The following is a 27288-nucleotide window of genomic DNA, read 5'->3' on the forward strand; positions in this document are numbered from 1 at the left end:
GGGGGGAGTGTTCAGGAAGCAGTGACCTGGATAGTCTCAAAAGGAGAAAGATATTTCACTCTTCAAAGCATTTTTTACATTATGATTTCCAACTTCTATCCACCTAAATTATTTTTCTCCCCGGTTACCACAATTGCAGCATCTTCATTTTCATTCTGCTTGATTGAAGATAATTAGAGTTCATATTTACTTGTCCTTCTTTTCATCTCCTTCATAACCACGGTTCCTAACCAATAATGCACATTAGAATAAGTTAAAAAAAAAAAAAAAGTCATGTCCTGCATCCAATCCCAAAAGAATTCACATTTACTACGTTGGAAATACGTCTCTAAAAAGGTCACAAGAAACTCTAAAGCATAATTATAGTTAAGAAACACTGCATTTTAATCTAAAACATTCTGGGTCACTTGTCCATCTGAAGATTCAATAATGAAAGTAACTCCTTCCTTTAAGAAATGCACATACACATAAACACATGGAAATGAAAAAAATGCTTTCATAAAGTCATATCCTAAGACTTTGTTGCCCGAAACTCCTAGACTCCTACCTTGTGATTCGAATACCTAACAGTGAGTAGTACTTCTTCTCCCCTTACTTTTACCCACTGTGAACACTCTGTTAGCCCTATTGTCACACTCGCCAGCCTCCTTTCCATTTGAAGGTAGACAACATTTGACTATGTTATATCCAGGTCCAATTTAGCCCAGAATTTACAAAAGTAATGGAAAGTAATACAAAAAAGAGGGATAGCTCATGTGCACTACTGTTTATTGATTAAATACTACACTGCCTGGGAAAGGGCGGAAGAGGGGTCTCCCTAACAAAGAGGAGAACAAGAGGGTAAAAATGAATGGTTCACACTAATTACAATAGTGCCTTGGCTTAGTACTAAGAATAGGGTAAATTCTTGGTGGAGAGATATTCAAAGAAAGGGGAGCAAACGAGTGAATGAATGAGGAGCTGAAGAACTGACTAAGTAAGCAGAAAGGAGAGAAGACCTTGTTCTTTTCACTGTCTCATTGTCTCACTGGCCACGTAAGGGCATTAGAAACAATTTGGCTTCTCTTCCATCGCAATGCATTCCTGCATGCTTCCCATTACTGTGTGAACAGAAGGAAGGAGATCCATTTGCCAGTGGAGGGCAGGTATCCAATCTGTAGATTAAGAGCCCATGGTGAGAAGGAGCCAAGAGAGATAGTGCTATTTGACAGTCTTTAGACATGATTAGCTAAAGGCAAGCAGGTAAAGTAAGTATTTGCTACAGACTTTTTAATATTGGGGAAACTTATAAAACATATTGCTTTAACCCAAAAATAAAATTTATTCCTTCAAATTCTGAAATAATGAGGCAGATCTATGTGCCTTCACATGAAACAATGTCCAGGATACAGAGATAATAAATTAGATCACAGAATGCCGTTATTTGTGTGATGTGTATACACAGAACATTGCCAAAAGGATACATAAGATACTGGTAATGGAGGTTGCCTTTAAGGATGGAATTGGGTGGCTAGGAGAAATGTCGGGAGGGAAATTCACTCTACACCAAATTGTTATAATTTCTGAGCTTTGTGAAATGTACACACATTGCCTATCAATGAATATTTTTTAATCTTAAATGATACAAAATATAATATTAATATGTAAAAACAAAACCAAAAGTTTTAGTCACCAGTGGAATTATATTTTAAATGGTGTGATGTAGTCTGATAACATATGCCTCTAGCAGATCAAACATATTTGGCCAAAAATACATTAATGGATAAGGTGTGTGTACTACCTCCCCTATTTTGCTGTTGTATTCATTGTGATTTTTTAAATGTGATGAATATAGCAGTAGGACAGTTATAAATAAAAGCCTTTTACTGAGATGGGAGTCAGTTGGAGTTCTGCTTCATCCACTTTCATGGATGCCAACAGTTTCATAAAAAAGAAATCATCATAATTTCTTACACTTCAGACACAATACTGACTCCACAAGCAGTCAACTGTACACATGGTCTCCTAGGAGACTACTTTTTCAAGAACTATGAGACTAGTTAGAACACCATTCAATCATAGTACTCTACTTCCCTTTTGTCTCTGAAGTGGTGGTGACTCTATTAATCAATCTATTAATCCCTTTTGGAATGTGATGATTAATTATTATGCAATGCCTAAGTGCTGGCTGAAATGCAAGATAATCCAACTCAGGTGATACAAGAAAAATCAGTGTGGAAAACAAACATCATTTTTAACTTCATTTATTTGTAGCTTAAAATGTAATGCCATACAATCTTAACAATCACTTAAAAAAGGATTTATATTTGCATAAAACAGAAGCAAAACAGAAAGATATGAAATAAAATGCCATCTTGCTTCAAGTTTTCAAATCAGTACTTAGAGTACTAATATACATCTATATACATTGCAAGTATATATAAATATACTATGAGTAATCTTGAAACCACAATAAATATCAAGTAGGTTTTTAGGCACATGGCATAGGAAAATGCAGAATCTGCATAATTCTTGAGAGTGCTGAGTGACTCATTCTTAGATCATTTTCACACATATATTTTACACAAAATATACAACCATCGCGCACATGATCCCTAGTCACCTTCGAATCTAAACTGTCATCCAGCATTAGTGCCTTCTTATTCTTTGATACTATTGCTCTATACAGCTATTACATAAGAAAATATTTTGCAGTTTTCTTCAGTTAATTGCCTAAGAAGGTATCAATGCTACCAAAATAAGTACAGCCTATCTACACAATATATTCACGGAAGTGTGCTTAGAGGCACCAACTTACAGAACTGTTCATTGTAATACTGGGAGTTACCCTCAAGGCAAACGTAAATTTTAAATTATGCCATTTTTGAATTGCCAATATTATTAAACCAGACATTATTAGAAACTGAGGTAACGCCTGTTTTTTTTTTTCTTTTGAGATAGAAATGCTTGAAAAAACACCAGAAGTATTTTTTAAAAATTCTGACAAGTCTGGACCTCAGTCACTATAAGCTCTGTCTGCAACTCTTTCTGCGCAAATGTAAACTGAAGAATCCGAAGGAATGCTTTAGTTGAATGTACATGTACTTAGGATTAAAGATCACAGCCAAGGAACACCTGAGATCGCCCTCTCGTAAGTGAAGCCTAATGCTTCTCTTAGTAGAGCCAATGTTCACTGATAAAAATGAACCAGATAGAGCCCACTGATATTTTCCTCCCAGCTACAAGTCAGATTCTGGCATATCCGGCATATCTGCCATCAAGTACCCTATTCCATATCGTCCATTGGGAGCAGTATCCAGAGTAGGTGATCCACTCTGTTTTCGGTAAATATTTTTACCAAAATTTGGAGATGACATCTCGCTGGATATCTTCCCATGAATGAGGCTTGCATCATCTCCCTCTAAGTTTACAGGCTCTTTCAGGACCCTTCCTCTCTTATAGGTCACAGATGCTAAATTACCAGAACTATTGTCTATTAGGTTGCAGTGACGAATGACAAAGACGGCTGGGACAGGGAGTATTGCCAGGACCATCAGCAAGATACAGACAACTAGTCCCCATGTTGGATAGCTCAGAAATTCTTCAGATGCCTGTGAAAGCCCAAAAAAAATCATTATTGACGATCTTGCTCTGTAAGTACATGAAAAAAAAATTCTATTTGTCTCAGGTCTATAAGCAAAGAGTCTTGTGATATGCTCTGACCAACAGAATGCTGCAGAAGTGACATCAATCAACTTTAAAGGCGAGGCTTTACAGGACTTGTGAGTTCTGCCTCTATTCCATGGGATGTTGCCCTGGGTCTGTTATGCTAGGAAGAAGCCAAGAATGAAAGATTACACAGAGAGTGACTGGCCCTCTAAGTTCAGTCAACTACAGGAGTTAGCTCAGGTAAAGCCTAGAGAAGAATGACCCAGTTCACCTGCAGAACGCTGAGAAAAATAAATGAGCACTGTTCTCAGTCATTAAATTACATGGGCCACACTGTCTTTCTAAAATCTGAAAATCTAACTCTTGAAGCACACCTCGCCCCAAGGGCTATAGTAAGGGTTAACAGACTTGTTAATGCCCCAGTCATGAATTTAGTTGTTATATAGAGTTATTGACCATAGAACAGTTCAAGGTCAGAGATATCTCTGAAAAATAAGCATTCTGGAGGAATGGGGTGGCTGGGTGATGGACATTGGGGAGGGTATGTGCAATGGTGAATGCTGTGAATTGTGTGACTGATGAATCATAGAGCTGTACCCTGAAACAAATAATACACTGTATGTTAATAAAAATAAGCAATTTTTTAAAAATATAAGCATTCTGATTTTATAACAATAGGTATCTTTATTATGAGATAGCTAATGCAATGAAAACAGAAATTGAAATTGTCATTGCTAATATATTTCCTTCAATTTTTATTTCAGTTACACCTTCATGGCTAATGCATATGTTCTTGTTATATAGTATCTAGGATATGATTTCATAAGTTTATATAGGAAAAATATTCCTGGTGTTTTGTGCAGTATGTTCTCTAGGGTCAAAGGCCCCATAATTATTGGTTCATCTATGGTGACATACACACAGCTACTTTGGTGAGAACCAAGACCATATTTCTCACATATTAAAAAAAATCTTCAATCTGTAACAAATCATGCATGTCTGGGGCCAAACAAAATATAAATCTCAAGATCCTTGCATTAAAAACAACACCATTCATTAAGCAGCAAAATATAGTGTGAAGAAAGCAAAAGACAAAAACCCCTAAAATAATATTTCACATATATTTTTCATCTAACTTCCTTATTTTCTATTTTACCTTATCTTCAATCCATGCATTATAGCCAGGAGGACTTAATCCCATATTCACAACGCTGGCTATTAGCAGTGATAATAGCATTAGAGGAGAAATATATTTCCACATATAGTAGTAATATCTATTGGGAGCAAAGCCCAGCATATCTTTCAGGTCTTCCACAAATCTAAATAAAAAGAGAGCATTTAATTATGCCTCGAGTCAATTTTTCTATACCTTACAAGTGTGCATTATATCAACAGTTTGACAAGGGTTTAGCTAAGATACCCTATAACATTGTATACAGAATCAAAAAATCATATTGGGAGATGACTTATAAATTAAGAACACTTATAAAATAAAATTAAACAGCTAAGTACTGTGAATTTTGTTTAGTGAAAGCCCTCTTAAACCAATTCCTGAAGGGTGCCTGGGTGGCTCAGTGGGTTAAGTGCCTGTTTTCGACTTAGGTCATGATCTCAGAGTCCTGGGATTGAGTCCTGCATCAGGTTCCCTGCTCAGCAAGGGGTCTTGCTTCTCCCTCTGCCCCTTCCCCACCTCTCTGCACCTATGCTCTCTCTCACACAAAAAATACAATCTTTAAACCAATTTCTGAAAAGTCTCCCACTGATGACTTTCTACTCTATAAACACAATATTTGCAATACATTAAAAATTCCTAGTGTCGGGGGCGCCTGGGTGGCTCAGTGGGTTAGAGCCTCTGCCTTCGGCTCGGGTCATGGTCCCAGGGTCCTGGGATCGCGCCCCGCATCGGGCTCTCTGCTCCGTGAAGAGCCTGCTTCCTCCTCTCTCTCTGCCTGCCTCTCTGCCTACTTGTGATCTCTCTCTGTCAAATAAATAAATAAAATGTTTAAAAAAAAAAAAAATTCCTAGTGTCGGGGTGCCTGGGTGGCTCAGTCATTGGGCGTCTGCCCTGGGCTCAGGTCATGATCTCAGGGTCCCGGGATCAAGCCCTGCGTCAGGCTCCCTGCTTGGTGGGAAGCCTGCTTCTCCATCTCCCGCTCCCCCTGCTTGCGTTGCCTCTCTTGCTGTGTCTCTGTCAAATAAATAAGTAAAATCTTTTTAAAAAATTCCTTGTGTCTTTTTTTTTTTAACTTAGCAATAATTACTTAAAGTCATCCAGTATCCAATCAGTGCTTACATAATGTAAACTTTCACTCCTTGTCATCGTCTGTTGGAATTGAAAGAAGGTCCACAAACTACAACTGAATGATGTATTTCTCAAACTCCTTGTTTATCTCTATGTTCCTCTCACATGTCTTTTTTGTTTCTTCCAATTTTTTTGTTCAATCGGTTGGACACTTTATACCATAGGAATCCCACAGTCTGGATTTTGCTATTACATCCACACAGTGTTGCTTCACAAGCGCATCTGACCCTCCTACTTCCTATAGATTAGTACTTAGACCTAGTAACCATTAGGCTTATGTTGTTGTTTTAAGTAAGGTTATTACGGTGTTATTTACATGAAATGAAGTTCACCGTTTCAGGTATATTATGTTAACGCTGACAAGGCGTAGTCATTACATAGTGGTCTATATCCCTCATTGTTTGTCTAGAGATAATCACATAAGCACCCACCAGTGCTTGCACCAATGTTCCAGTAGATTATTTGGTTGTGTAAAGACAGTCCTCTAGTAGAGACTTCCAAGAGAACTCATAGTAACTACATTTCCTAATTTCTTGTATGTTCATAATTGTCTGTCTCTGGCCACTATACTTGAATGTGAGAGTTGCTGGTTGAAAAGCCTGTGGCTTATGTTTCTTTCCTTGAGAGTTGCAAATATTTCTAACTACCTAATATTGTTACACAAATTTTGTTGACTATCAGATTGTTCTCTCATAAATAATTTTTGTTTTGTTAGTTAGTGTTTTTGCTTGGATGGCCTTTTTTCTTTCTTTCTCTTTCTTTTTTTTTTTGTCTTGAAGTAAGAGCCTAGACTACGTCCTAGTGTTGGCTTATGTCTATTTTTCAAAGTGTATCATGTGCCCTTTCAACATTCAGGTTGTCACTTATTTCAGGCAAGTTTTTCAATTACAGCATTTAGTATTGCTCTGGCCACCGTTTTTAGAGAACTTCATTGTTGTACACAGGTGGAGTCATCTTTGTTTAACTCCTATTCTTATTCCTTTTCTTAGCTCCTTTGTTATTTCTCCTCCTTTTTTAAGATTTTATTTATTCAAGAGAGAGATAGATAGTGAGAGAGTGTGAGCAAGGGGGAGTGGGAAAAGTAGACTCCCTGCTGAGCAGGAAGCCTGAGGTGGGACTTGATCCCAGGACTCTGAGCTCACAACCTGAGTCTAAGGCAGACGCCCAACAACTGAGCCACCCAGGCACCCCTAGTATTTCTTCTTGATTAAAAAAAGTATTTTTTGATTAAAAAAATTATTCCTCCTTTCTAGCTTCTCATTCTTGTGGAACTAGCCATTGTGCTTATTGTTGTTGTGTTTTTAATCCAATCATCATTTCTGAATATTATTCTTCACATTCTTATTCACATTTCCTGAGTTCTATCACCTGTTTTCAAATCTTCCTTTTCTCTAATTCTCATATTTCTTGATTTTTAAACAACTGATATATGCTATTCTTTTTCTTCTTGAAAAATATATTTCAACTCATTTTTTGAAATATGGTTAGTTTTCCATCTATTTTGCTTGTGTGCTTTTGTTGTCTGCAGGGATCTATTCTGCTCCTTTCCTCTTTTCAAAAAATTTTTTCTTAAGATTTGACCACATTCAAGGAAAATAAATTTTCTTGTATTTTTAGACACTAAGATATACACTAAAAAATGGCAGAGCACTTTTTTGGCATTTTCAAAAAAGAGATTTCTATCATGGAAAGTTATTGTTAGGCTCGTAAGCAATGTGTGCAGAGTACATTACCTCACACACAGTAGGAATTTAATAGGTGCACAGATAGTAGGAATTTAATAGATATCAGTTTAATAACTACCATTAGTAGTAGTATCACTTCTGCTGTTGTTAACTATTATTATTTAGGGACATTAACTACTAAAAAGAGATAATTTGTACTATGCCTACTGTAAATTACAAACTGTGTAAATGGAAATCTAAATTATGACCTTATTGATCCACAGATCAGTCCAATAATAATATCAAATTCCAACACAGTGCAAGTTAGGGGTTAGGGATATCTTGGTAGAGTACAGAGATACCTAATTTTGAAATTAAGGTCTAAATTACAATCCTGGCTCTATAACTAATACACTTGTTCTCCTGTACAAGCAAGGCCAATTTTTCACCTTTAATATGGATGATATTAGTTACCACAGGGTATTTTTATGAGGATTCAGATTTAATGTACGTCAAACAGCTATTACTTCTATTGCCATACAGTACATGATTATTAAAAGTAAGTCTCCCTCCCCTTCCTTGCCTGGATCTTTTGACACTAACAAAAACATTCATCAATCTTGTCACGAAGCTCATTCAATACCAGTAACATTCTCTATGTTGTTTAAGAGAACTCCGGTCTCCATGCAACACATTCCTCCTTCACACAGACCTCTAACAAGCTTGCCAATCTTATTGCCTTAGTCCATATATGTTAACTAAAGACAACAATTTTTTAAAATATTGTATAAAATCTCCAGTAACATTTTTCTTCTGAGATTACTCTAACGCCTAATTTCACTCCAAGTATATATACTTTTCACATCAAGCAGGTATGTAATTTAGAGGTTTAGGCATCTAGTTGTTCAAGTAATGACTCCACATGAACATAAAGTTTGTGCATACTAAATGCCACACATGCCTCAGAGCAGGATAGATCATTTCCCAAAACTGACCTGCTACATAGGACTTTATATAGCTTAATAAAATAAGGCATTATGTATCATAATAAAATAAAATTCCTCCCATAAAAGAGATTAGCAAAGTAATTAGGAAGGCAGGCTTTAAAGTTAAGCAGAGACAGCTATGAATCCCAGGTGTGCCTCTGCCCAGGTGATGAGCAAGTCACATGGCGTGTCTCATAAGCCTGAGAAATGTGAAATATGGACAATAATAATAACACAATTTAACAAGGTTCTTGGAGCATAGCCATTACTCACTAGATCCTGGAAGTTACTATTTGGTAACTAGAATTAAATCAAAACTTCAGAATCCTAGATTATATTGTCATCTACACGATTCTATCTAATCACCTAATAGGGGAATATACTTTATTAAAAAGGATTGAACAAAGAAGAGCATACAAAAGATTTGATTTTGTTGCAAAGATTTTTTCCCTCTAGTCATTTACCTCCTCTTCTAAATGAAAAAGATATTGACAATTGATCTTCCCAATATAGAGATGAAAAATGAATGCCTAAAAGCAAATATACTTACTTATCTATGCCATAAACAAAGGATACAGCAATATTCTCCAAAATAACTACAATTAGCAGAGGCAGTGTAGCAGAATAATCATCAAACATTGTAACGAAGTAATTTCCAGAGCGTTGCACAAATATCAGGCCGATACAAAATGCCAGAAGGCAACAGATAACTGTACAAAAGAAATAGATGAAAAAATTAAGTTTTTATTCAGTCTAGCATTTTAAATTTAATTATGAGTTATTACATGCAATCATTGTGGTCTTCACTTTTATAACTTGTCAATGATAAAAACAGGTAACACCTTTCCTGATACTATGCAATATAATACATTGGGAGTTTCCTGGATTTAGCCCCGTATTTAATATGAATCCATTGTAAGAGAGTGACTTTTGACCAGCTACTATCACTGTAAGAGCTTAAAGAGATTTCTGGGATCCATATAATATTCCCATATTTATGTCAGACTCTGTTCTCTCACACATTTTAGTAGAGAAGCTTTCAAAAATAAAAGATGAGGGGTGTCTGTGTGGCTTAGTTGTTGGGCGTCTGCCTTCGGCTCAGGTCATGATCCCAGGGTTCTGGGATTGAGCCCCATATTGGGCTCCTTGCTTAGTGGGAAGCCTGCTTTGCCCTCCCCTACTCCTCCAGCTTGTGTTCCCTCTCTCGCCATGTCTCTCTCTGTCAAATGAATAAGTAAATTTTTTAAAATAAATAAATAAATAATACAAAATGACTGTGTTCTATTTCTCAGGCACCTTTAAGCAGAGATGTAAAAGTAGCAGAGCAGGTACTGGCTGTTTGGGAGGGGAGAAAACAGACATCCTTGGGTTCAATCACGTGGCGGTTCCCTAATAGTCTCCCTAAGTATGGGTTAAGTGAAGTTATCACCTCCATCTCTTAAGCACAATGCTAGTAGTATGAGTCGCATCATACATAAATGGATGTTATACATAAACATACAATGTAGAGAAGGAAAAGTAACAGTTACTTGGAGTCTGTCACATGTGGAAAGATTTAAATGCTTGTCCCAGTATATTGCACGCGAAGTCTCAGGATAGAAGCAGCAGGGTTTGAACCATAGGCCTGTGTCACATTCGCTCTCGCCTACTTACACTGTGGTACATGGTGAACATGAAGAAAGCATATTCTAGGTGGTACAGATAGTAAGAGATTGGCTGGAGATTCGAGAGTAAAGGTTGTTAAGTAAGTTACTTATCTAAGTCCGACTGTACTATCAGAGAAGACGAGAGCACATCTGGCCAAGGTGAAGGAGGAACGTTTCATCACAGCGAAGTATGACTTTATGTATACTCATGATCCCAGAAGACAGGTAATGGGAAAAGAGAGGACATTCCCCTTTGCGCTGACCAAACAGGATCTCCAGTGGGGTTCACCAAATACTACCTTGTGTGTTTTTTCCCACTATGCTGTCGCTCTTCCCTTATTTTTGCAAGCCCTCTTATTATAGGAGGGTTTAGATATGGGGCACAGATGAGGAAAGCAGCAAAGATGTTATGTAGTATGCACATCAGGTGGGACACTGGTAGCCTTGAATTCAATAGGAACTTCAGAAGTGGAGACTGCCTTTTTGGGGAGAAGATAAGGAAGTTTCTCACTTATGTCCAGCTGAATAGAGGTTATTAAGACATAAGTATTCAACAAACTGCTGAAATTGTTTTACACATACATGCACAAACTTAGCAGCGTGGTAATTAATAAAGATACGTATTTTGAAGGTTATTTACACAGAAGTAATTTATTACTAAATCTTTCAGAGCTAAAAACAGAACTTTGAGGAGCTATATACTACTGCCCAGCATTCAATATCATAAAGATATAGATACAGATACAGAAATACTTCCCAAGTTGTTTTTGCATCACTTACCAACACTATGCCTGCACTCTGGTCTGGCTGGCTTCCTTAACTGTTCCCTTTATCTCTGCTTATATATGTTAAACTAAAGCTATTACTAAAGCTCTCCTCTGACCTCTGCAAGACTCTTCCCCTTTCCAATTCAACTGCCATCCCGTTCACTGATAGTTCCATCACATATTCAGATGACCCTCACAGCGTCTTAACTCCTGTAACATGTTAAATCGCTACTATGCCATCTATCAGTATAGTACCTGGTGTAAGTCTTATGTACCAGATTTGATTTTGTTATCAGTACTATTATATTTGGAGACAAGGCTCTCCTATATCTCTATCTCTTTTATAATTTCTCTTATATCCTTCAAATGCAAGGGTGGTGCAGTACAAAACGGGAACTTCATTTTTTTTTTTTTTTAAGATTTTATTTATTTGACAGAGAGAGAGAGAGAGAGCACAAGCAGGGGGAGCGGGAGGCTGTGGGAGAGGGAAAAGTAGGCTCCCCTGCAGAGCAGGGAGCCCAAAGTGGGGCTTGATCCCAGAACCCTGGGATCATGGCCCAAGCTAAAGACAGTCACCCAATCAACTGAGCCACGGAGGAGCCCCCAAAACTGGTACTTTAATAATTGCTTCCAGATTGGACTTACAATAACTGTCAATATGGATTATATTATTTTCTTTCCTCCTTAGAGATACTAACTACTAGTAGGCTACAAGAGCTATTTTATATGAGAACTGAACTTGGGTTTATCAATTTCAATGATGCACTTTTTGGAAAAGGAATATTGGATCTGAACTTTTAAAAATAATTACTTGTTTCATTTATAAAATTAGATATGAACATTCTGTGACTTCATTCTATTCATGATAGAGTCATGATAGTAACATTACTATTAATAAAAATAATATAAGTAATCACCAAAAAATAATACAGTCTACATTGAATCTATCATTTGCATTGTATATACCATACAAATAAAATAAGAAATAATAGTAATACATGTTAATAACTGGGGATTAACAAAACACTTTCCATTTCCATCTGTGACCTCTCACCAAGAGAAAATGGCCTGTATCCGTTCAATGAGAAGTCAAATACTTAAAAACTCACCAGTAAGAATTTCTTTCCTCACTTTGAAAGTGTCCACAACAGGCGTGATGATCCCTTCAATGGTTCCAAACATGCTACCAAGCCCTAGATTTACCAGCATGAGGAAGAACATCACTGACCAGAAGGGGGAGGCAGGGAAATGTGTCATGGCTTCCGTAAAGGCAATGAAAGCCAAACCAGTCCCTTGAACAGCCTGCAAATTGTATGAAACGGCAACATTAGTACTGAGCAATATTAAGGGATGGTCATATGTATCAGTCACAGAGGGGAGGGAATACTTAGAACAATGCTTGGCAGTTACTGGAAATAGGCTGATATCATGCTGTCTCCTGAGAAACTGCCTCTAAAGAAAGGTTGATTGTGTTATTTCATAAAAACAACAGACAGACCGGAACTTAAAAAGGAAGAAAAACCAAAACTTGAAAGGCTAAGTTAGTTAAGTAAATTTTTCTTTACTGAACTCAAAATTTTTATGATAGCTCCATCCATAACTTCCTGCACATGAGTCGTTAATGTTTTGTCTTATGTATAGTGTACGCTATCTTACTGCAAGGGAACAATGGTCCATTTCTCCATTATATTTCCCTTTTTGGCAATAGAGCGAAAGGGCAACAACCAATACAGTAACACTTATTAATGTTCACCTGTTTCATGTTTATTAAAATAAAGTAAATTAAAATAAAATTTTTTAGCTAAACAAAAGGAGTTAATCGTGACTCATCAAACATAAATATTAAAATGGCTAAATATCAGTTATGTGTCCAAATAATTGTGCAATATATAAATGATAGTCATAATTTAAATTTTGTATTAAAGATCAGACTAGGGATGCCTGGGTGGCTTAGTTGGTAAAGCGGCTACCTTCGGCTCAGGTCATGATCCCAGCGTCCTGGGATCGAGTACCATACCGGGCTCCTTGCTCAGCAAGGAGCCTGCTTCTCCCTCTGCCTCTGCTTGCCATTCTGCCTGCCTGTCCACTAGCTCTCGCTCTCTCTCTCTCTCTCTATGACAAATAAATAAATAAATAAATCTTTAAAAAAAAAAAAGGAAAAGTATCAGACTAATTTCATTTTCTATGACAAAAATCAATTTATATTCGTATTTTACATTTTTGCAGCTGAATCAGTAAGAAGGCTTTTTAAAATAAAGCAAATATTTATAATTTAAGTACATTCTTTTGATTTCTCTCATTTTTTCCTCTTTGTTTGTTTTGTTCCTTAAATTCACCGCATGTTAACTAACTGGAATTAAAATAAAAACTTTATGGGACGCCTGGGTGGCTCAGTTGGTTAAGCAGCTGCCTTCGGCTCAGGTCATGATCCCAGCGTCCTGGGATCGAGTCCCACATCGGGCTCCTTGCTCTGCAGGGAGCCTGCTTCTCCCTCTGCCTCTGCCTGCCATTCTGTCTGCCTGTGCTCGCTCTCTCTCTCTCTCATAAATAAATAAAATCTTAAAAAAAAAAATTTAAAAAAAAAATAAAAACTTTAGGGGCGCCTGGGTGGCTCAGTGGGTTAAAGCCTCTGCCTTCGGCTCAAGTCATGATCTCAGGGTCCTGGGATTGAGCCTCACATCAGGCTCTCTGCTCAGCGGTGAGCCTGCTTCCCCCTCCCTCCCTCTCTCTTTCAGTCTACTTGTGATCTCTGTCTGTCAAATATATAAATAAAATCTTTAAAAATAAATAAATAAAATAAAATAATTAAAAACTTTAAAAGTATGTTCTCTGAAATAAAAAATGTGAATTTTGAAACAGCATAATCTCCCACCGGCATTTGAAAGGTCATTTTCCTAAAAGAAGTCTTCTGGATAATGCATATTTTACCCGAGTGATAATTACTGTATTGCTTAAACAAAGGCTACTCACTTTATTTAGCTCATCCTCGATTTGACAGGAATTGAGATGAAGAGCAGGAAATTCTTCTTCTTTCACTTTTTGAATGATGTCATAAACTAAATGATAATCTTCTGCAGTAACGGATGAAAGGTTGATATGATGAGGAATAATATCCTTGCTAATATTGCCCATTTTCAAAAATTTTACGATCATTTTGGAATTTCTAAAAAATAGAACAACATAATGAATGAACATCTACGGGTCCGGGCAGGGGGGTAATACTTTTTATATCATTATACCATCAAAAGCTAAAGGAAATTAATATCCATACTCTGCTATGCATTTTTCATTTATGACATTTGCTTTAAAGCCCAGAACTGCAAACACCACCAATGTTGCCAGGACGGATGTAAAAAAGTTAATGAAGGACACCAGAACAGCATCAAAGTGGCAGTTGTTGTCTCTTTTGTTGTAGCTTGAAAAGGCGATGACGCCACCAAATCCCAGACCTAAGGCAAAGAACACCTGAGTAGCAGCTTCTCTCCAGACCTTGGGTTCCAGCATCATTTCAAGCTGTTTAAAATTAAACACAATAGAAGTCAGCTGCAAAATAGTACTTCAGAAAAATCTACGCGGAATTAGTTCTACTATCTAAATATATCATAATGATATTTACGCACCCAAAGTTTATTTAAACTGGGGGGATAATCTGTTCTTAGTAAAAAATAACCAAGTTTTCACTTAGTAGTGAGACAAGAAATATGAGTAAGAAAAACTAAAGACAATCATGTAGATGGAGATTTTACTCAAATGGAGACTTTCTACCTCTATAGGAATTTTTAAGTTATCTTTGTAACAAATCAAAAGGACTATTTTGAAATTAACTATCTTCAAATCATTTCCTATTTAAGTCTTTGTTTTCTTTCCAAAGCAAAATAAATTAATTACCAATAAAATCTAATTATTTACATAACACCCTAAGTTTTGTGTCTTCTGGGGGTAGTCTAATATTCGAGGCAGATAATAAGCAGATTATAAGCTTGGGAGAGTTGACTATGTACTTCTCATATTCATGTATGTATTAGGCATTCCTTTCAATAGTTTTCCGAAAGCTTTTTCTTTGAAAATTGAAGAACTTCCACTACATCATCTCTAAGATCCTTTTGGAGTCAAACGTCTACAGTTCTGAACCTGTGCTGAACATAAATTTCAAGGAACTCTGCTTTACTTCTTGGACAATTATCACTGTACATAATCCAACTTTTTAAATGGAACAATTAATATTAGCCATATCTGACCCAGATGTCAATAAACAGGTTTGATTTGAGTAACTAAAGTGTTTAAATTGGTATTTTATCTCTTTTTACTATTGCAATGAGATTGCCTTCACTGGGGGCAATGTCAAATGTGGCTAAGAAGATGAGTTCCACAGTTTCAGATCCTTAGTCTGCCATTTAATAACCTGTAAATGGTGTAATCTAGAATAAGGGGCAGCTCTCCCTGAGTTTCAGCTTCTTCGACTGAAGATGGGCACTTCCAAGCAATATGGCACTCTATTGCATTCTCTACCACATTCTAAGTGTTCAATAATTATTGATGTATATGGACTGTACTAGTAGGAACACTGATAACCACTTTGTATGGATTATTTCATTTAATCTTCAAAACAATCAATGAAATTTGTTGCTACCATTATCTGAATCTTAAAAAGGTTAAGTAACCTGCTTAAAGTTACACAACAGTTCTGGGGTAGAGAGGAAATATGAACCAAAGTGGACTCCAAAATGCACATTTTCTCAAATGTTAGGATTTTTTGTTCAAATTTAGTTACTAGGATTTAATTATTTCTGTTACTAGTTACTAGGATATATTGCCCAATTTCAGTTCAATTTATCAATTTTAGTGACTATTACTGAAATTGAATATAATAGAATATTATATAATATTATAATAGTGTTATTATAGGCAGACATCAAACATAATCACAACTGTATTTATAATTTCTTAAAATTTAACTGAATTATGCATACTGTTTGTTGATCGCGTTGCTACATTACCATTCTATCAATACTGATCTCAAGTACACTCAGCTATCTATCTCTACTTTAACCACTAGATGGCAGGCAACACCCATTTACTAAAGACATTATTCCGCTTCCTTCCAATTTGGGAACTAAATCTCCATTTGCTGTTTTGGGGATAGTTTGTGTGCTTTACTTCCTCCCTTGGACGAACAATGTAAATTAAAAAGTAATTGATAACTTATCGTTATTATGACCTAACAGAGAATTTTATCTATATTCCATGAAAAGTGAGCTGAGGAACGAATTAACTTTAATAATGGTTCCTACTCCCAGGTTAAAATGTCAATAATGCCACAGTTTTAAATATGGGGCCATGTAAAAGTGTCATATCAAAGTAGCTGAATCCTAAGATAGCTATTTAAATCAAATATTTAGAATTATGTCACAAGCAATGCCAACTTATAGAAGGTGATATTCCAGAAGTTCATATCAAAGTTGGTTGTTTTAAAATCAGCAATCTTTTAGGTATTACAATATAAATATTTTTCATCCATAAATATGGCCCATTTGAAGCTAATTTAAATTCTAATGCAAGCTATATAGTCTATATATCTTAACTAGCTATTCACAGAGGAGTTCCAACAACTCTAAATGCTAACCAGGACTTTTGAATTAGTCAAGAAAATCAGAAAGCAGTGGCAGCATTTTTGCTACTAGAGAATGAACACTAAGCTGAAACCTGATACCCAAAGAACACAGACTCTTTTACACAGTATCCAGGCAGCTGCCAGGAGTGACAGAGAATTCCAGGAAAGCTAATTTCTGCCCAAATCCCACAGCATGATGCTGGTTGCAGATTCACCCTTCAGGTAACTTCCAGTTTCTGAACTAATTTTGAAACCTTATCTTTATAACTCCATGTCTGCCTGTAATAGTGTTAGTGAACTAATGAGGTGTCAACTTCATTTCAGTGAGTAACGAAATGTATCTATACCTCAAAACTTGTGTTTGTTTCCTGCCAAATCACTATACCAAGTCCAGGAGGACTGATTAATAATCAGGTTCAAGGTGCCCAGCATTGAGTTCAGCTCTAAGATGGATGAGAGAACATAAACTCTGAACCTTTTGTGGAGCCTAATGAGAACTTTTCTGAAATGTATATGCATTTACAAAGATTACAAAACTTCCCAAACTCGCCACTGTAATTATTATTCTAGGAGGCACGAAACCTCAAAACAAGAACATGGATATTCTCTGAGACAGGATTTAGAGTACAGAAGCCTTCTTAGCCTGGGTTCATGGCTCTTAGGCCTTCTGTCAACCTTCTGAGACATTAAATAAATTAATACGTTCATTATGTTTCTCTGGTAAAAAGATCTTATTATCGTTTTTTACAAAGGGGTCAATTACTAAAAGTTAAGAACCACTGACATTGAGAAGGAAGCGGAGGAAAGATGGAAAAGTCCTGGGGCGCCTGGGTGGCTCAGTCAGTTAAGTGTCCAACTCTTGATTTGGGCTCAGGTCATGATCTCAGGGTTGTGGGACTAAGCATCATGGCAGGCTCCCTGCTCAGCACTGAGTAGGCTTGTCCCTCACCCTCTGCTATCCCCACCCCCGGCTCATGTTCTCTCACTCCCCCTCAAATAAATAAATAAAATAAATAAATAAATAAATCTTTTTAAAAAAGATGGAAAAGTCCTAAAATTTATCAATGTAAAAAATCAGAAGTTAATTTACTATAAAAGGAATTTTTAAAGTTCACATAGTGACTGTCTCACTCTAGAACTAAAATGGGGTCATTTAAAATTGGAAATGGATGGATATAATTATGGATATTTAAAAGCCCTGGATTTTCTAGGCTGGTTAACATAACAGCTATAATTTAAGAGGCTAGTATACATATGTTAGAATGATTATGCTTTAAATCTAACTGGGGGAACATCTGAACAGTAAACAACGCTTTTATGATCATAAGCCTTAAACAGAAATGCAGTACATACCTTAGGGGTAAACATGTGGCGGATGCCATCAATTGAACCATTTAAAAGGAGTGCTCTGATTAGGAAGCATATAAGTACCACATATGGGAACAGAGAACTAAAGTACATGATCTACAAAGAAAAAAAAAAGTAAATATGGTGAGACACACTTAACAACTGTATTCCTTTCGGTAGTTACGATTATGTTTTATTCTATATTTTGACAGTCTCTGTTTTCATAGCATGACTAATAGTACTATTAATATGTTGTATGGCCATCTTATTAGAGTGGCTTATTAGTCTCAATGGAATGTGACTTATTTAAGATCCTATTTAAGATATAATGAGAAATAGGGAACCTCCGTTACTTACACTGCTTTAAAATAGTCCACAGGTATGATGCAACTTGAACAGTGTTTTTATCTTATAGTTCACAAAACAAGCAAAATTTAAGAGAAATAATGGCTACTTTCTCCCTAATTCGTACTTTTGTTTTAGGTAACAGCAACAGCAAAAAAAAAAAAAAAAAGAGTCCTTTTTTTTTTTCATTAATCAAAATTCCATTATAATTCTGGAAAGGTTCTGGAGTAGAGAGCGGGCCCCTGTTAAGACTCCTAAGACTGTGAATAATTAACAATGTCAAGGTTTAACTTCCTGCTTCACAAGTGTTCATGCTCAAAGTTCCGCGAACGTTTATTGTAGAAAAGCAGTTGTCCTGACCAGATATTTACTGCTTCCTTGACATCTCCACGTGGAAGCCTAACAGGTCTCTACAACTTTTCAGGTCCAGAAAAAGAACTTCTGACTTTACCCCAAAGATGTCCCCACCCGTCTCTGTCTCAGCAAATAGGGTGACCATCCATCTAGGTGCTAAAGTCAAACATCCAGACGTAGTCCTGCCCTACTGGTAATACTCTCCGAGTTTCCAGGCTACCACTCAGGTTATCTTATTCCTGAGTCATGCACTCCAGGGATCTTTAACACAATTGCAATAAAATGTGAATTCCTCTCTCTTAAGCTGCAAAGCCTCTCATTAGAGTGCCTTCCCGTCTGCCCCACCCCCCCTTCCCCCAACTGAGCTCTGCCCCCAGGGCCTTGCCAGTGGCCTCAGACCCAGCTCTGTCGCTTCAGGACCCAGCAGGGCTGCACCCTCCGTCCGAGGCTCTCATCTCCTGGTCTGTAGGACTCGCTCTCCTGCTATTTGTGTCTCACCTTCATCACCAGTGAACTGAAACACGGGGGTCAACGGAATGAACAGCAAAAATACAGATCTTTTAAGTATTGACATAAAATTTCAAAAAATTTCTTTGATGAAATAAGGAAAGATTATGAGTGACTTTAGCTTTCACTATAAAACACGTCTTTATGTTCTTTCTTTTAATTTAAACACCTTTTTTAAAACACCACTTCTCACCGATCGTTATTTAACTCCCTAGAATGACATGGTCCTTGTAGCTTGTCCACAGACATTTCTAGGGGAGCCTGAGGCAGGCACCATACACAGGAGTGGTGATTAGCCGGAGCAGGATGGGCTCTATCTAGCATACTAACTTTGCCAGAAGACTGAATGCCTTTGATCATAGCCAAGCAAACCACAACCCAGGCAGCCAGCAAGCAGACGGTCATCTTCCAGTTTAAGCCTCCACTTTCAGAAATGGAACTGGAAATATTCAGGGCTTCCCTGTACCAGTAATAGGTGGTGGCAGAACTTTTTTCACATTCCGGCTCTACAACTGTAGAAAGAAAGATATTACAATCATTTCAGAGGAAGAGTAATGGCATTTTTCTTCTCCCCAGTAAGCCTGTAAATCAGTCCTTAACATTTACTAGGAAAGTACTATTATTCTAGAGACGCATTTAAATTCACAGTGAAAACTCAATTGAGCAAAGTTGTGAAAAATCCACAGACATATATTCTTGCTGGTGGTTTTTATTACACATTTCTGAAATAGGAATGTGTAAGCTTTTTTTTTTTTTATCAAAGTAAGTGAAGCACATCAGGTTTATAGCCCCTTCCATGCCCAGAATTATTTGACTGACTTCCTGTGACAGAGCTGTCAGATATGTAGCTGCTGGTCATACATGACTCATGAAATGAAGCTAGTCTAAAGTGGTATGTGCTGTACATACAAACTGCGAAGAAAATTTTAGCGACTTAGTCCAAGAAAAATAATGTAAACAAGTACATCAATAATTTTTATATTAACTATTTGTTGAAATGTTAATATTTTAGAAAAACATTTCCCCTACTTCTTACTTGTTTCAATGTGGCTACTAGTAAATTTCAGACTATATATGTGAGTTGCATTCTATATTTACCAGACATCACTACTATAGGGAATTGTCCTTTATTTATATTCTAGGGTTTAAAAATAAATGATGGGAAAACTATGAAACAACGGAACTAAAGGCATAAAAACAATTACTTCAATCCAAATTCTTTTTGTCCTATTTTTATTTTTTTATCTCCTTTATGATTACTTGCAGGTCCTTTAAAAAAAAAAAACTTGTGTTACTGAAATATAGTTGACATAGAATGTTTTATTCATTTCAGGTGTACGATATAGTGATTCCACAGTTCTGTACATGACGTTATGCTCGCCACAATAAGTATAGTTACTACCTGTCACCATACAATTATTGCAGTATTACTATCTTCCTTATGCTGTACTTTGCATCTCCATGACTTACTTATTTTATAACTGAAAGTTATATTTTATTTATTAACCAAAATGTAAGGCATCAAGAAAGATGTACAAAATAAAAACTGTCAAAGTTAACAACTGAAGGGTTATTTTACCCTAATGCCACATGGCATGATAAAATAACTTAGGAAGAGCTAGTAAAATTAGATGGTGGCATCAGTCTTCACTCTAAGTATGCCAATCCTAAAAGTGAGGAAATCTTGTTATGACAATTTTGGAAAGATTTTTCTACCTTATTTTTTTTCCCCACCTTATTTTTAAAAAAGAAAAAAAAAAAAACCTCAAAATCTCATTAGCAACTTTATGATCATTCTATACCAAAACACTACAAGATACATGTCTTACAAGTGTGTGAAGCATTTTTCACCAAAGGACATTGATCCCAAGGAAGAGGTTGCTGAAAAGACTGAGAAAAATAAAACAGACTCCAGCCAATGATGACATTGTAGTAGAGAGCCACAAAAAAGCACACCTGCAAAACAAAATAGTGAGATTACATTACACCTCCCATGCCCCTTCCTTTGAAACAAGATGAAATGCATAAAACCCCATTTAACCTATTAAAAATCCTCCTCATTTCATTTTTATTTGGGACACATTATTTTTTTCTAAATAGATGTTCCTGTTAGATCTTAAGAACATGCATTATAAAAAAAAAAAAAAAAGAACATGCATTATCAAGATGAACCGTATTAATATTTACAGCTTGGTTAGTGTATTAGTGCAAACTCCAATGGTGTTTTTTAAAAACATGGTTAAAGAGTTGAATGGAAATATACACTCAAAGGTTTCATTTAAATGCAAACTACACAATTCCAAACCCTGTAAAAGTTATATGGCATATACCATACTAGGAAACTTACTACACAACTTGCAAATCCAATGCCACCCAGTTTAGGGCTTATGTAATTCCACACACCAATGCTTCCTCGCCGAATTCTTTGACCCACAGAGAGTTCCAGGAAAAAAAGGGGAATACCTATTACCAGTAGCAGTATTAAATATGGCAAAAGATATGCACCTATAGAGACAAGAACAAATAAAATAGATGACATTTTCAACAGTCACAGTAGAGAATACACTAATTTTGAATATTTCATAAAATATTTGAACTTCTATATAGTATAATTATAAAAGACTTTAAAGAAAATGCAACTTCACTGTTTTAACCTTTCTAGTATTTGAAACCTGAATTTGACTGCTACATAAGAGTTTTTGATAAAAAAACAACTATGATAAAAGTGAAAATACAGGGGGTCCTGGGTGGCTCAGTGGGTTAAAGCCTCCACCTTCAGCTCAGGTCATGATCCCAAGGTCCTGGGATCGAGCCCCGCATGGGGCCCTCTGCTTGGCGGAGAGCCTCGTTCCCTTCCTCTCTCTCTGCCTGCCTCTCTGCCTATTTGTGATCTCTGTCTGTCGAATAAATAAATAAAATCTTTTTTTAAAAAAAGTGAAAATATAAAGTTTCAATTTCCTTTTATTGAAAGGGTAAAACAACTTCATATTCCATTAAAAAAAAACTGATTCCTTAAAATTAATTATTTTCTCAAGTAGGTTCCACAAACTCCTCGAATTCTTACTCACACAATGCTCATGAAGTCATTTATTAAATATTATTCAAACTCACCTAAACATGCATTCCAAACCAGATAAATTAGAATGAATGAGATTTTATAGTATTAAAGTTTACTCTTTCCCCTAAATAGCAATAGGGGAGAAAAAAATGGCTTCCTAGATTGAGAAGGAAAACAAAAATAGGAAAAGAAAAAGAATTTCTACCTCAGACAAATGTAATTGTTTCCCATATATACTTCATTTAAAAAATACATTTCAGGATTTTTTTTTTTTCTTTTAAAGACAGAGAGCATGTTTGCATTCTGAGGGATGCTGAGGGGTTGGGAGGGCAGAGGGAGAAGGAGAGAATCAATCTTAAGCAGAATCCATGCCCAGTGTGGAGCCTGTCACATGGCTGGATCTCACAACCCTGAGATCATGACCTGAGCCTAAATCAAGAGTCAGAATCTTAACAGACCGAGCTACCCAGGCACCCCAAAAGGAATTTTTTTTATTTTCGAAAATTCTGTGAAGGGGCATTGAGGCTGAGTGAGACACTAAATATTTAATACCTATTGTAAAATACATGTGCAAATATATATATCCATGTAGTAAGGTTTTCATACTTAAGAAAATTATCTTATAGCCAAATCTCAAATTAAGACATATGACTAATTATTTTAAAGTGGTGTGACAATGTTAATATTAGGTTCTCTTAAATGATAAAGTTAAATGTGAAATGTATTAATTCCTACATAAGAATACATATGCAAATTATTCATTAAGTAATCACTAGAATGGACTTCCTACATTCAAATTTCTTATCTGGAGCTTTGTCCAACTGGGGACTGTCAAATTAGTCATGCAACTGATGGTGTCAATACCCTTTTCAAATAAGAGGCCATTATTGTATTTTCCCATTTTATTTTATTTTTTAAAGATTTTATTTATTTATTTGACAAAGAAAGCAATAGCAAGAGAGGGAACACAAGCAGGGGGAGTGAGAGAGATAGAAACAGGCTTCCCACTGAGCAGAGAGCCTGATGTGGGGACTCCATCCCAGGATCTCAGGATTATGACCTGAGCTGAAGGCAGATGTCCAATGACTGAGCCACCCAGGTGCCCCTATTTTTCCATTTAAAAAAAAGTGCTTAATGGTATTGAATAGATTTTGGAAGCTGTTCAAATTTTTCTGGTAGTTATTATGTTAAAGAAGTAAACTTTTTTTTCAAGATATGTATCTCAGTTTCTCTATATAGCTCTGAAATAATGACCATATACAAGAATTTCCCTAATATAGTGGTCCATAGAAAATCTCTACTTTCTTATGACTGATTTGCAGTCCTTTGGACTTGAGTTGATTCTACAGATGGGTATGTAATGTAAAGCATGGATGCATGAAGTCATAAAACAGAATGATAAAATACCTAATTCTAAAAAGATTAGGAACATTGGTGCTAATGATCTGAAAATGTTTCCCAAAGGACTGAAAGTGCATTTTAATCCATGCACCTAATCCTAGAATGTGAATTAATTTACGTATGTGTGAATGAGTAGAGACAGAATGAATTAAAACTAGATTCACTGGGAATCTTTCCTCAGTGACGTGTGCATGGCATGTTGTTAGATGCTTAGCTTTCCCTTCTAACTCAAATTACTATTAGCCCCCATATTAAAAATAGTCATAATTAAATAATTAAACTAAAGAAATAAAAACATCATATCTAAGATATAACTGAGCATTTACTATTTGCCACTCATATTTCTAAGGATGTTACATGTACTTACAAGAATCCAGTGGGTTAAGTACCATTATTATCATTTTACAGGTGTGGGAACTAAACCGGAAGAAGTAAGTTAACTTGTAAAAGGTCACATGGCTAGTATTGGGAAGAGCCAGGCTACAAGGCCAAATTGAATTCAAAACTTGGGCTGGTGGTTTCTATATTACACTACTTATTAAGTTTAACCATTGTACTTTTAAGTTTAATATCTTCGGACAAATCAACTCATGTTTGGTCTATTTTTTTTTTTTTTTTTTTACTTTATTTATTTAAGAAAGAGAGAGAGAAAGAGCATGAGCCAGGGGGAGGGGTAGAGGGAGACGCAGACCATGCTGAGGAGGGATTCCAATGTGGGACTCGATCCTAGGACCCTGGGATCATGACCTGAGCTGAAGGCACACAGCCAACTGACTGAACCACTCAGGCGCCTGGGTCTACCACTTTTTAGTTGTATTACTCATGAAGTGCCTCAAGTGACAAATGAGATTCAAGTGACAAATGAGATTCAAGTGAGTCTGAGGCTATTTGACTAAACAGCCAGAAAACACTACTCAAATATCTGGAAGGCTCAATGCTATACTGCATGTTGGGTACAGACTTTTGTTCCCTGATGTCATTTTGAAACAATAAATTCCACTGGCATCTCATAACATCACTGTCTAGTATTTGTGATTAAACGGGAGGAAACAATAGTAGGAAGAACATTTTGACTCTTTCTACATATGAAAATGAGGAGGAGCAATTTTTGTTAATGACTAATTTCTAAATATGAAATCCTTTGAGTTCTCCCTAGACAAAAATGGTATTAAATGGAAGGCAAGGTGACTTCACCAAGACAGCCTTCTTCCTTAACAGTCTGGCCAGTAAGGCTCATGAGGTGAAAGGCTTAAAAATCAGAATTCATCTTCTGCTAGTCTTGGCAAATGGGCTGGTTCCTGAGAAACAAAAAGCAGGGTAGTATGTAGCTGCTTATAGCTGATTTGATAAATAATTCATATGTAGTGTTAGTGACTAGCAAGGAGCTTCCAGCGTAGGTGGAAGGATGCGTAGTGTATCACAGACTTCCTGTATTGATTTTTACCTCTCAGACAGATTCATCAAACAGGCAACTTTTTCCAAACCTGCTGTTTTGTGCCAAACTGAATAAACTAAACAAGATCTTTAACATATTTTGTCATCAGAACACCTCAGCTTTTTATCTCATACTCTAAAAAGAATTTTCACGTATGATTATACTTATTTCATTTGATTTGTACATCAAATATAAAACCATGTCTTTGGCCAGTCAACAAAACTGTCACAAACTGGAATCAAATACCAAAATATTCTTTCTACCCTTTGTGTGCTGAAATGCAGTTAATATAATACTTAATTTTTGACCACATTTATTTTAATAGTTTCCAATAAAACTATTATTTTAATAGTTTCCATTTAATAGTCTCCTATATATAGGTAACAAAGTTCAACCCAAATGTTAGTTAACATTACTTGACTTTGGTGTACTATAGAGCCTGTGTCCTACCTGAACAATCCATTCCTTTGTAGATGCTTTTTTTCTGATATTTAAGATAATTTTTGCTAAATAACCATTACTGGTTATATGCAAAAATCCAAAAAACTAGAATGTTATGTTAATGGGAGATATTTTTGTTTAAAATTAAGGGTGGGGGTGCCTGGGTGGCTCAATGGGTTAAGCATCTGCCTTTGGCACAGGTTGTAATCCCAGTGCTGGGATGGAGCCTCCGCATGGATTTGGGCTCCCTGCTCTGTGGGGAGTCTGTTTCTCCCTCTCTCTCAGCCCCACCCCCTCGCTCTCTCCTGCTTTTTCTCTCTCCTTCAAATAAATAAATAAAATCTTTAAAACAAATGAAATTAAGGATGCTAATTTCTTTGAAGTTTTCTTTGAAACTAAGCATTGTCCCCAAATACTGCAGCATTAGAAATCAAATATATATCATATCTAAGGGTGAAGAATGTCTGGCATTACATTAATTATCTGGTTAAATCCCTTCTCCTGGGATCTACAAAGTTCTGGTCAGCATTTCAACACCATAATTATTCCAAATTATATGCAATTTTTGTTTTTGAAAAGTGAAATAATTTAAAATTCAGAGTTAATAAATTGTGGAGAGAGCACTCTTTCTGACTTATTTCACCAGTACTGTCTTATACCGGAAACTTTGGTTTTTTTGCCAAAGAGAATAACTGACAGGCACAAGGGATGCCTCTAACATTTTTGTTAGAAAGGTCAGTAATTTAGCAATGTTTAATAGCATCCACAGAAAGAATCTGAGAATGTATTACCCTCAAGCAATCTTTGAGTATTCATAACAAGCCATCTGCTTCTACGGAAACCTAATCTGAAAACAGAATTGAGCTCACTTCCAACAAAGGAATCTCCCTGGCTTTACAGTGGAATCCGTGGCTTCTGAAATAATGAGGCTGCAGAAACAACACGAGCTATTCAAGACAGTCAATTGCGATTTATTCAGCAATGTATCACTTAACAACAGAAACAAAAAAACAAAAACAAAAACAACCCCAAAACTTACCGCCTCCATTCTTCTGACATAGGTATGGGAATCGCCACACATTTCCTAAACCTACAGAAAATCCAACTTGGGCCAAGATGTACTGTAGCTTACTGTTCCAAGCTGGCCTTTCATCCTCGACTTCGGATTCTTCTTCAGCATCTATATCTTTCTCTTCTTGAACATCAACAATTAGTTCACTCTTCTTAAAAGCATCATCAGCTGAGTCTTCATTGGAAAGAAGGTCTTTAACAGACTCAATAACTTCATCGTCTAATTCTCTTTTTACCACCTTGCTATTCTTCGGCATTGGAAAATGTGGGTAGAACAATTTTTGTTTTAAATTCCCTAACGGTAAATGTGTTAATTCTTTTTTGAAATATGTTAATTGATATGAATAAAAGATGGAGAGGAGTATCAAATAAATCCTTGGCTCAAGGTGACAGAGTCTTAATGGATCCTGGATCCCTGTATGTCCAGTATCTTATGGGTACCTGTAAAATTTTAAGTTGAAAACAATAATATTTAATGAGGAAAAACACTTAAAATACTGAAAACTCTTTATTATTAATTTTTATGACAAAAACTCTTTCTACAGAGTATAACATCTGATCATCCTTTGCCCTTCAGAACTTGATATGACCAGAAGTGTAAACAGTATGAAGTACACATGTGCTTCAGACACACTTTCTTTTAACTATGTCTTCCTTCTTGCATAAGTCTAATTTGATCTCAGGTATATTCTAGTGCCTAAGAGA

General features: G+C 36.2%; 1 protein-coding gene across 3 annotated transcripts in view; it reads right to left on the reverse strand.

The window, feature by feature from the left end:
- Nucleotides 1–2227: 2227 nt before the first annotated feature.
- The window catches only part of SLC6A15 (solute carrier family 6 member 15), a 44344-nt gene continuing 19283 nt past the window's right edge, over nucleotides 2228–27288 (reverse strand). For all 3 annotated transcript variants that reach the window (XM_032874160.1, XM_032874158.1, XM_032874159.1), the window contains exons 2-12: nucleotides 26552–27024; nucleotides 21525–21682; nucleotides 21007–21133; nucleotides 19508–19689; nucleotides 17978–18088; nucleotides 14285–14526; nucleotides 13984–14176; nucleotides 12123–12315; nucleotides 9151–9310; nucleotides 4805–4967; nucleotides 2228–3590 (exon numbers count right to left, since the gene is read on the reverse strand). In XM_032874160.1, coding sequence (XP_032730051.1) covers nucleotides 3219–3590; nucleotides 4805–4967; nucleotides 9151–9310; nucleotides 12123–12315; nucleotides 13984–14176; nucleotides 14285–14526; nucleotides 17978–18088; nucleotides 19508–19689; nucleotides 21007–21133; nucleotides 21525–21682; nucleotides 26552–26840 — 2190 coding nt within the window. In that variant the 5' untranslated portion in view covers nucleotides 26841–27024 and the 3' untranslated portion in view covers nucleotides 2228–3218. The remainder of the gene's footprint in view (nucleotides 3591–4804; nucleotides 4968–9150; nucleotides 9311–12122; nucleotides 12316–13983; nucleotides 14177–14284; nucleotides 14527–17977; nucleotides 18089–19507; nucleotides 19690–21006; nucleotides 21134–21524; nucleotides 21683–26551; nucleotides 27025–27288) is intronic.

This window comes from Lontra canadensis, unplaced genomic scaffold (genome assembly GCF_010015895.1).
Source record: "Lontra canadensis isolate GAN:19392208 unplaced genomic scaffold, GSC_riverotter_1.0 scaffold52, whole genome shotgun sequence".
Lineage (NCBI taxonomy): Eukaryota > Metazoa > Chordata > Mammalia > Carnivora > Mustelidae > Lontra > Lontra canadensis.